Source organism: Acanthopagrus latus, chromosome 11 (assembly GCF_904848185.1).
Source record: "Acanthopagrus latus isolate v.2019 chromosome 11, fAcaLat1.1, whole genome shotgun sequence".
Taxonomy (NCBI): domain Eukaryota; kingdom Metazoa; phylum Chordata; class Actinopteri; order Spariformes; family Sparidae; genus Acanthopagrus; species Acanthopagrus latus.
Window position 1 is genome coordinate 12,333,981 of NC_051049.1, and position 11,605 is coordinate 12,345,585.

General features: G+C 41.5%; 1 protein-coding gene across 4 annotated transcripts in view; it reads left to right on the forward strand.

Moving 5' to 3' along the window:
- Positions 1-11,112, forward strand: part of rxrgb (retinoid X receptor, gamma b) — a 36,096-nt gene extending 24,984 nt beyond the window's left edge. For all 4 annotated transcript variants that reach the window (XM_037115051.1, XM_037115052.1, XM_037115050.1 and 1 more), the window contains 8 exons: positions 4,037-4,181; positions 5,761-5,940; positions 6,507-6,667; positions 7,655-7,784; positions 8,305-8,437; positions 9,245-9,336; positions 9,452-9,557; positions 10,548-11,112. In XM_037115051.1, the coding sequence (XP_036970946.1) occupies positions 4,037-4,181; positions 5,761-5,940; positions 6,507-6,667; positions 7,655-7,784; positions 8,305-8,437; positions 9,245-9,336; positions 9,452-9,557; positions 10,548-10,695 (1,095 nt within the window). In that variant the 3' untranslated portion in view covers positions 10,696-11,112. The remainder of the gene's footprint in view (positions 1-4,036; positions 4,182-5,760; positions 5,941-6,506; positions 6,668-7,654; positions 7,785-8,304; positions 8,438-9,244; positions 9,337-9,451; positions 9,558-10,547) is intronic.
- The last annotated feature ends 493 nt before the right edge of the window (positions 11,113-11,605 follow it).

Below are 11,605 nucleotides of genomic sequence, written 5' to 3' on the forward strand. Positions count from 1 at the left end.
CTTAAATTGCTTCTTTTTCAGATGGAATTCAATACTTTAAATACCGTAAATGCTTTCAGGTTTATGTTTCGAATTACGATGTTTGGTGCATTCGAGCTGCAGTGAAATGTCGTGTTTCACCCTGTTGGTTCACCTGCGGACGTGACTTTTCAAGGCCTCAGTTGGTGAACACTTAGAATATCTGGAAAGACATTTGGAAACACCAGACAAAGTTCGCGTTATTAGATTACAGACGTTTCGTCGCTGCACTCCTCCTAAGTGCCGAACATCACCAACGGAGGTCCATACTCTTTCAAATAACTACTTTTGGCAAGGTCAGTCTGTGTTGAACTATCATGTTCTTTGGTTGATCATGTGCTTCTAGGTCTCGGAATCTCCGACAGCAGACGGGAGGTTGAAGGTTAGCCATATCCAATGTGTTTGGCTGGCATACCTTGGCTTTCCTCTCTCTCCCTTACCCTTCTACTGACCTTTAAACTTCTCGCCCTAAAAGGTCATGCTTGAGATCTGTGTTACCGCTGTCATGCGAGGGGACTTAAGACGCAGGCCGACTATTTAGCCTTTCATGGATTACTGAGAGAAAGGAAAGGGGAGAATAAGAGCAGCCCCCGTTTCTTTTTTCTTGGCTCTTCTCAACCATTTCTAATCATTTATTTTTTACCACACTCTCTCTTCGGAGCTGTTCACGATCCACTGCTCGTTTCGCTGCAAGGCTGTTTTAGATTGAATAAATAATAAACAGGAACACATACACGACTTCCTTTTTCAAACGACCACAGCAGAGACGGCTAATGGAGCTGCGTTCTTTAAGTGGTCTCTTGAATGAACTACAAACCCCACTAGGCTCAGTGCTTTGATGATCAGCAGCACATATAGAGACACACACCGCTTCAAAGGCTGGATCGAGGCCAGTGCTGCAGGGCACAGCAGACAATGATATACGTTGGTTTAATCACAGTATGGATCTGTGCCTTCAGGGACAGTCAGCGTTGATACGATTGTGCGGTGTGACCGTCTTTTCACCGCTTGCCAGCATCTGATCACCCGACCGCCATCAAATCATTGTGTCATGTAACATCTCATACTGTGTCGAAGGGTGAAATTAAGTTCATGAGCAGCGCTGGGCTGACGGAAACATAAGCATAGTCAGTGTAACAGCTCGATGTCCATTCTGGTGATGTTTGTGTTTCTACTATCATCTCTTGCTTCTCACCTCTTTTAAAGGCCCAATCAGCATTTTCTGATATAAATTACAGATATATTTACACGTATATAATTGAATAGTTTGACTCCAAGCGAAGAATAAAGTATTTTGTTCACATAAATGTACTCTAATGCTGCAGTAAGTTGTAGACAAACCAGTAACAACCGCAAGAGTCGCCTTTATATGGTTTATATGATGGCGTGTGGCTAGCACAGGAGCTTTGACCTATGATCGGCTGGGGCTAGCTGGTTAGCATAAGCAGCTAATTTCAGATAGATGTGATTCACATTTGGTTGATAATATTTGTACATATTGATTCAGCTCAATACTATGTTAGCCCAAGACATATCAGAAAGTGGAAGCAGTGATTTTGTGGCATTTCTGCTCAGAAAATTAGATACAGGATTAATCGATTATTAGAAAAAAGCCCCTGGTTGATTCTCTGTCAACCAACTATTTGATTAATTGACAAATCCGCTTACTTCAGAGATGAATACTCTCCTACGAGTAGACACATGTGTGGTCTGCAGAAAGGCCTAAGTGAACCTTATGTAAGAAAGCAGCGTATTCTTCATACCATGTGTTGTATAAAGAATGTATGATGCATCAATAATCCATACACAGTGCTCGTAGGCACTTTTCTACAGCGGTATTTTGTCTGACGAAAGCAGCATGTTTGTGTGAACAACTGTTTGAATGCACCACAGGACTTCTTTTTTTCAGTCCAAACATGTGTAAAATTAATTATTTGTGCTGAGGAGGGAATGGCTGCTCACCAAGGACTCGCAGCGGGTACGCGGAGGGCTGAATGCTCCTTTCAGAGTGACAGTCTGCCCGTGGGTATGTGGGAGACGGTGGTGGTTCTGTAGAGCGCTAGTGAGCTAGAGGACAGCTGAAAGGGAAAAAAAAAAAAACTCTTGTATACTCTGCTTCTGCTTTAAGGTCACAGGCCTTAGCTCAGACTGCCATTAGGGGAGATACAGAGGAGAGTGCGTATTGTAAATAAGTGATAGGAAGAGCCTGAGGTGACTGTGGGAAAGATGTCCTATATGTCACGCTGCATCAAATATATAGGATGGGCGGGGGCATATGTAGGTCAACCTTGTTGTTTCCACTCAGATTGCAGATGTTTGCACATAAACAACTAAACAAACAAATGCGCAGCACAAATATGCGTCCTGCAGGAGACGGTCAAAGGGTAAGAGAATGATAAGAGAGAGGGAGAGAGAGAGAGAGAGAGAGAGAGAGAGAGATGTGTGGAAGCCATAGGAAGCCAGACTTGTTGATCCGCCTCGAGCGCCATCTCACTCCTCATTCAGGAGTTTTCATGAGCTCTGCTAAGTGGGAGGGAGTGCGAGTTGATTTAACCTCAGTGGTGCGTTCACACCTTTACATCTCATGGGCAGCGATGGAATTTACAGCATGCTTAAGCACAAGCAGAGGTGGGAATTGACAATCACTTGTCTCACCTGTACTTTTCTTCTCCTTACATTTTCATAACAGGCCTGTAGCTTTAGGTTTAATGCGTTTGAAGGGAAATTATTGGCAATTATGGATTATATGTAACACTTAATGCGTATGCCAGTGTTGGCTTCCTGGGAAAGAGACTCCATAATCAACTGTCTTTCTGGTGCGTTTCCAAACAGCTCGGACAGATCTGACTGATTCTACCTTCAAATGTGAAAAGTCAACTGATAATGATAATTCATATCAATTATATTGATATGAGGTTCAGTCAGCTTTGTACATAAATGTCCGGTTTTAAAATGTCCTTAAGATGTGTAGCTTTTACTTTTCTTCTTTGAGTTTGTTGTCATGGGTTAAGAAGTTGAATCAGTCTGTACTTGAGTAAAGGATATGTACACATATACTGTAATACTTCCATTTTCAGCTACTTTGAACTTCTAATTAAGGCAAATATTATACTTTTTACTTTACTTTAGTTACAAATGACTTTGCAGATTGCATGCTGCATCAGAGCCACAGTGGGGCATTTTTACTATATTTATATTTATGCATACATTTTTTTGCAATCTGATGAATCTCATTCAAAAATACCTGAACATCAGATAAGATAATGCGCAAGGCCAAGGAAAATGATTTACTTTTACTTTTACTTCTGATGCCGAGAAACATTTACTGTTGCTACATGTAAATTCAGATACCCAATACCCAGTTACTATTCGCATGACTTGCTTTCACTTTTACCAAAGATGTCTTAGCTCAAGGACGACTTATAGGTAGTTTTTACATGGCTGCTCATGTGGCTCCTTGAGGTTACACATGGAGTCATCTTTAAAGATGCTGATGAAAATTAACGTCTGGGTTGGTGAAGCAAACTGTGTGTCGTCATATGTCTCAGTGTCTTCACAGCAAGGTTCAAAAGGTCAACACTCAGATATTGGAAGATCCCACACGTGAGTGCCCTCTGCTGCCCATGTTGGAAAACTGCACCCTCTGCACACGTGACCCCTCTCACACAACGTCAACAGACGTTAAAAAACCTGTATGACAAGCCTCCGACAGAAGCCTCAGCTCCACCCACTCACCGAGCATGTGATCACTTCACACTAAATGAGAGAGCCCTCATGAGACACTTTCACAATAAAGCGTGTGGGCGGGGAGAGAGAAAATAACTGTGGAAGTGGACTGCAAGATGAGAAAATAGAGGAAGGAGAGTGGGAGAGTGTCATGAGACAGCCCGACACTTTACACTTTTACTTCCCCTCTGCTTCCTCCTCCACTCTGCCAGAACGCAGACGCTCAGTTGTGGCCACCTCAGCTTCAACTCTCTTGTCTCTGTTCTCTCTTCTGTCTTCCTGTTGTCCTCAGATGAATTCGATGAACAGTGTTAGCAGCTCAGAGGACATCAAGCCTCCGCCGGGCCTGCAGAGCCTGGGGAACATCAACTACCAGTGTACGAGCCCCGGGGGAATGTCAAAGCACATCTGCTCCATATGCGGGGACCGCTCCTCAGGTAATACTAGAGGGTTGAGGAGGGTGGGGGGTGGGGAGGGCATGGAAAAACAAAGTTACACTCCCACTCACCACAATCATCACCAGCCAGATGACTGTAGGAAAGATAAGAGAGAGACTGATTTCAAGGTTACTTCATTAGTGCACATGTTGATTTGATCTTTGCCAGCTCACTGCTGTAGAAATGTCTTCTAAGACAGCCGTCTGAAGTTAGAAAAGAGGATGAAGGAAAACTTCAGTTGAGTTTTTGCTCAACTTGATTCCAGAGATGTAAGAACTAAATAAGAAATCACCAACTAAATCAGCACGCTGTATGTATCTTCTTAAGGACATAGCCAGAATAAGAGATCTGGATCTGGGGATGATCTGGAGAAAATTCATGCCTAAATATCCATCAGGATAGACTGCTGTATCAGTCAACTTTTGCTCATTCACACAAGATAACTGCCAGCAAAAGCAACTCATTACATCACACCATTACTGAAAAAAGTGACTTTTGAGTTACCAAAACGAAAAAAAAACCCCTCTGTGGATGTTGGCTATGTTGTCCTGAGGTTGCGTGGCTTCCTTTACTGCTACCCTAGATTCACTGAAATGCGTTACAGCCCGTCTGTGTCTCTGCAGACTAATAACAAGAATGACAGAAGCAATATGCCCTTTACAGTTTTTTTATTCATGTTTAATTACAGGTAAATATCAATAAAGAGGGTCCCATGGCTCATTGCTTTTTTTGTTGTCGTTCTTTTTCCAATTCAGCTGCAGTCAGTAGAATTATTTGAAGTGCTTAAAGCAGACACAATCCAGAGGTGCCTGACAGACGGCTCCTGTGCAGCCCAATGATGTGACAGAGCACCTGGGCAAAGGCATCGCTGCCTCTCTGAAAACAGTAAAACAGGTGATAGGGAAATACGGTAAAATGTTGCAGTATAGGATTGCTCATTTGAAAACATAACTGAACTGATTACTTGTGTCGCAAAACTAACACATACAATAGAAAAGTAATCTGAGTACTCTTTTGGAAAGCATAAGTCATCTGGTGATAGCGAGAGTGGGAACAAGAGTCACCCTCTTTTGTTCTGACTCGAGGTATGCTGCGAACTTCCTGATGATCTTAAGCCCAGTGAAAGCCACTCGCAGATCTAAATTTAAAACCCGCTGTGCCTCCACTGCGCTTTTTGATTCTCCTGTTGCATTTGGGGGCAACTTAAACGTTGCGGTTTATTTATCTTTGTATTCTTTATTCTTACACGCACAACACCGACATGGAGGAGCTCGAGAGGCGCATCGTAACACCGCATGCATCCCAACAAAACGTATCAAAATGTCCACAGGCGGCTCAAAGTGAGATAAAAAAAAAAAAAAATTAAGCTGCTTGCAAAAACAAAAACAACATCAAAATAACTGAACAAAAAACAAATTAAAAAGTTGTCATTATTATCTCTCTTACCTCACCTATTTTTGAAACTCTAATTTCATCCCACCCTTACTTGTTTAATTCTGGTCTTTATTGTTGAAGTTTAGAGAAAGAGGGACCTCACTTGCTAAAAGCAGTACTGACCTTGTGGACTCTGTTTGGACAGGGAAGCACTACGGCGTGTACAGCTGCGAGGGATGCAAGGGCTTCTTCAAGAGGACCGTCCGCAAAGATCTCACCTACACGTGTCGAGACAGCAAGGAGTGCCTGATCGACAAGCGCCAGCGGAACCGCTGCCAATACTGTCGCTACCAGAAGTGCCTGGCCATGGGCATGAAGAGAGAAGGTGTGTGTGAGTGTGCTTAAGCTACGGGCTTACGTTCTTCAACATATCATTACACGTGCATGTTGTGGGGGATGAGGCATTGTTCATGGCTGCAGAAAATGTATTTTAGATTCAAGTCGAGATCTCAGAGTCTCCGAAAATACTAAAGATGATGCTGAACTCGACACTGCGCTGTGCGATGCAGCGATCGCATCCTGGCGTTTCTGTTTAATGCAGTGATGCGGTCGTAATTGAAGGAGTTTTTAGACAGAGTTTTTGAATGAATCTACAGTACAATGTACATTCCCTAGTTGCAGCATCTTTATTGTGAGTCTTTGTTGCTTGTCTTTGTCTTATTTAATAATAAGCAGAATATCTTCTGTTTTTGACATCTTATCTTGGGCTTTAGGATAATTGTTCGGGGTTTTGTTTATACTCTGTAGTGCAGAGCATCTGTTTTAATGTTTTCTTGTGCAGAGTTCACATTACTGATTGTTTTGTTGTTTTATCTAATCCAGTACAATTAGTATGGGGTGCTTGACCTGAAGTGTATTGGTTTGTGTGTGTGTGTGTGTGTATGTGCGCAGCGGTGCAGGAAGAGAGGCAGCGTGGGAAGGAGCGCGGGGAGAGCGAGGTGGAATCTACCAGCAGCTTCAACGAGGAAATGCCTGTGGACAAGATCCTGGATGCTGAGCTGGCCGTGGAGCCCAAAACAGAGACGTACAGTGACGGCAGCCCCAGCAACTCAGTAAGAATCACAGAGACTCGGCGTGAATTGGCCGAACCCATAAGCTATCAATCATTGTTTTGTTTATCATGAGGCTGAGGTGGCAGATAACAGATGGGGTGGGGAGAACCACTGTATGCTGAAAATGTGCTGCTTTATCATGTTGGCCTGGTGGTCAGTAGATATGCACCCAGCTGAGTGAAGAAAAGTCTCCGCTAAGAGGCTAAATGATGGAGTATGGTCAGACCAAGTTGAATTAAAGCCAGGACGAGCTAGATGAAAATGTGTTTGTTGTTTGAAAACACAAACTGAGCCGCTTTGGGGAGCTCTAAAGCTCTAAAGTAGCTCTTAAATCTGTTATTTCTATTATTGCACTGTTTGACTCCAAAAGTGTGTAAACTTTCCCTGATCCGAAACTAACACTTGTTCCGAGAAGTGAAGAAGAGACCCACAACACTAATGTCTCTTTCCAGAAATCATGACCTGCTTACTCAAGACAGTCCACAGACTTTGTTGGGAGCAGTTTCATGTAGGAACTATTTTCTTACAAAAAAAAAGAAGCTGAAATGTAGCTCTGAGTGCTGAAAATGAAAACTTGCTCTTTTTTACCTTTATCGTTGATAAAGTTTACAAAACAAGCAAGTGCAGACAGAACAAAAAAACAATACCAAGCAAACAACAACATGGTCAGAGGTGGTCAGAAAATACAGACAATTAAACACATTATGGTGAGTGTCACAGAGGGAATGATTATAGGGGTAAGGCAGAGTGTATGTGAATTAAGTGTGCTGAAGTATGTTTGGGTGTTTGCATGAGTGGCAGTGACATGTATTAGCAACTAGCTTATTTTCCTAAGTATACTAGCCTCTCACCAAGTCACTGCGCAGCTGTGGGGCCCTGCATTAATAATAATTTTGATTTTGAGGTGAACTGCCCCTTTAAGCTCTCACTGAGTGAAGTTTTCGGCACGGTTGTTAACTTGTGTTTTGTGTCCTTGTTCCTCTCCAGACCAACGACCCTGTCACTAATATCTGCCAAGCAGCAGACAAGCAGCTCTTCACCTTGGTGGAGTGGGCCAAAAGGATCCCACACTTCTCCGAACTCCCCCTCGATGACCAGGTCATCTTACTACGAGCAGGTACCAACACACACACACATTCTCTCTCTCTCTCTCTCTCTCTCTCTCTCTCTCTCTCTCTCTCTCTCACACACACACAGACACACAAATGTTTCCTTTCCTCAGTAAACAGACCTTTGTACAACCCATTGTCCTCATGGTGGTGTAGTATTTCCTTCAGGGCAGTAATTCATCCCCAGGCAGGCAGTCTATTTAAAGTCTTTTACATTTGCTCAACACATTTTTGCCATCTAGTTTAATGGAGCAGTGAAACCAAATATAACTGGACTATTTGCCGAGTCCCAACAGTGCCGGTTTTGCAGCCGCACCAGCACTGACCTCTTCTGGTGAGAGACTCACAGACACAGGCCTGAATGAGGACGATAGGAAGCCACAGACCAGACCCCATGAGAATCTTTCTAGCTCTACGAAAAACAAATCACGCAAATGATGTCGTATATCATTTACACAAACAAGAAGAGCTTCAAGGAAGGGACAGAGGGACAGAGAGGTCACAGATGTTTGTTTTTTCTGCATCCAGGCTGGAATGAGCTCCTCATCGCTTCATTCTCACATCGCTCAGTCACGGTAAAAGATGGCATCCTGTTGGCGACGGGCCTCCACGTCCACAGAAGCAGCGCCCACAGTGCTGGAGTGGGCTCCATCTTTGATAGGTAGGTAGCATTTAAAGACAAGGCAACAGTTACTCTGCTGTATTCTGTAAGATCTGACAAAGTGACTCAACTTTAATAAATCAGTTACCTCAGAATTACCAATGAAACTAGGCTTGTAATTTTCAGTTGTTAAAACTTTTTTTTTTAATGTCACTTTTAAAAATGTACGGTGTAGGAATAGATTAATTTCCAGCCAGGGCAATTATCAGATCTGATATTCAGCATTTTTCAGATCATCAGATTGAGTTGTTTTTTGTTTTTTCTTTTCTTTCGCTGTTTGCCAAATAAATGAATTAATGTCACAATGCACTGCTTCAGCTCTGATGCAGCCGCCTCTGTGTGTAGCCGGCACTTAATGTCTCGCTCACAACTCTGTCTGATTCGTTCCAGATCAACTACATGTAGAATTTATGTAGAAAAATACAATATTTGAAAAATATTAAAGAAAAACAGGAAATGGAAACGCTCATGTAAAGTACAAGTCACTGGTTATTCTAAAATTTGACAATAAGGTTTTCACTTTTAGCTGTGAATATTTATTGGTACTAAACATTGTTATCATTTTCCATTGTTACCAATAATCAATAATCTGATTTGGCCGTGGAAAAAAAAAACCACACTGGTCGAACCAAGAAATATTGAGTGAGAAGCCTATATACGAAAGAAAAAACTAAAATATGAACAGTTAGAAATTGAGCTGACTCTTCCAAAATATTTGATGAAAGACCAGGGCAAAGTATACAGTTTGGCTTTTTGGTTTATTCACTTTGATTGTTAATCTGATGTTATTCATATGATCCCCTGCAGAGTCCTGACAGAGTTGGTATCCAAAATGAAAGACATGCAGATGGACAAGACGGAGCTCGGCTGCCTGCGAGCCATCGTCCTCTTCAACCCAGGTCGGTTCAGTCTCCCTTTTCTCTCAATGAAGACACTGTTGCTGTGAGATCTTGTGGATTTAATGTTCCATCGGTGTAACCTTTGGCCTGACTGTGAGCATGTGGTTTGTTTCAGATGCAAAAGGTCTCTCAAACCCACCAGAGGTTGAGGGCCTGAGGGAAAAAGTTTACGCCTCATTGGAGTCGTACACGAAACAAAAGTACCCGGACCAGCCTGGCAGGTAGTGGATGCATTACATTGCAGCCTCAATCAATATTGAATCATTGTTTAATTGTGGCTTTATGGTTGCACATAGCAATGCAGCGAGCTGACTATCTTCCACAGCTCTTAGGTAACTGAACGCTGATTTAAAAGGATACAGACCGGTGGTGTTATCATTTATAGAAAGTGGTTGCAATTGATTTTTTTTTCTTTTTTTTGCTACTGTTGGGAGCTAAATAAGATCAACAGGTGAAGATCAAGAACAGTTAGGTTGCTGTCTGTAAACACACCATCAGAGTGTGAGGAAGACAAAGAGAGCAGCAGTGGTCAATAGAGCTAGAGATGAGTGAATAGAGGGAGGAACAAAAGAACAAAGCAGTGAATAAAAGAAATCAAATGTTATTTCTGATTGTTTCATGGTGTTTGTTTCTGTGATCCGAGAGCAGAGGAGAGACGGACGTGAAGTTGAATCCCTGTCGCTATGGTTATAAAGTCCCAGCCTCGTTATTGAGTGGGAGCTATACACCACTGCTCAAAGCTTGTCCCAAATATATATAATATACTAAAAAATCAACCCGAGCCTCTGCAGAAGCAAACACCAGTGGCACCGTATTACGCCATTAAATTTAACCCTACTGGTAAAAATATTTATAATCTAATGTAGAAATGCTGCATAAAAAGTCAAAATGTCAGATTCATATTTTTTCTGAAATATGAAAGCATAGCATCAGTAGATACCATATCAGAGGTAGAAATATTAATACTGATTTCAGGAGTACTGCACATGCACTCAAATGTATGCAGGATGTTAAAGCTGTGGTGGCGTCAGATCTCCATAAATACATAATGATAAGAAAGTTATGAGCAGCGCATCGCATTTTACATGTTTTTGCAGTCTTCTAAAATGGAGATTTGAGACTAAAACCTTTACCTAAGAACAGAACATTCAGTTGTAGACGTGTTAATGTTTTTTTTTTTCTACATTATTATGACACTTTCTTGTCTGCAGGTTTGCCAAGCTGCTGCTCCGCCTGCCCGCCCTGCGCTCCATCGGCCTCAAGTGTCTGGAGCATCTGTTCTTCTTCAAGCTGATCGGGGACACGCCTATCGACACCTTCCTGATGGAGATGCTGGAGGCGCCGCATCAGATCACATGACACCAGTCCCCCCCCTTCCCCCCTGTATATACTCCCACATTGTCAGTGATATGAACACGGATTAAAAAGAAAAAAAAAAAAGACTTGATTCAAATTGTAAAACAGCATATTTTGTACCTAGCAAAGCATTGTAATTAAAAGTGAATAAAAGAAGTATTTTGAGGTTGTGGGGAGGGCGGCGTCGCGGGACAGAGGGTGGAGTAAAGTTGTCAACAATGAATTTTAATAGAATTGCTAACAGATTACTTTTGTAAATAGATAATTTCAGGTGTCCGTTTTAAAAGCAACCCAATGCAATTTGAAAAAGAAGAATCATATTTTATTCAAAGAGGAATTGTATAAAAACAGAAACCATCCTGGCATTTCTTAAAAAAAACATTTGAGAATTCTTACAGAATAAAGTTATTTAAAAATTTATCTGAAACGTCTCATTTGTGTTGATTCATTCTGACATGCTCTAAAACTGCATCCTAGTTAGAGCCAGGTGCAAATGTTGTTTAATTATGATATTTTGATGCCTTTAAATTCCTGATTATTATTGTTTTATTTATTTATTTTTTTACTTTGCTTTCTGATAATATGAAACAAAATTTTTATAAGACTCTTAAATGACACAAGGGAACGGAATTTAAGGGTTTAGCTCTTTTAGGCCAGAATGTTTTATGGCTTAATCAGTTGAGAAAATGTTTGATACCTTATGAAAACTTAATTGACTGACAAATGTAAAAAGACTAATAACTATATCATTAACAAACTATATTATTTAAATAGAATATCAAAGCATTGTCTCGTCACATTTGACTGACCTGCCTTAATTTTTTTTTACTATTTCACAGGTAAAACCAGCTGATAAATATTCCCTGAGTTGAGTAAAACAAAAAAAATGATAATAACTTCAGGTCTCAGGCTT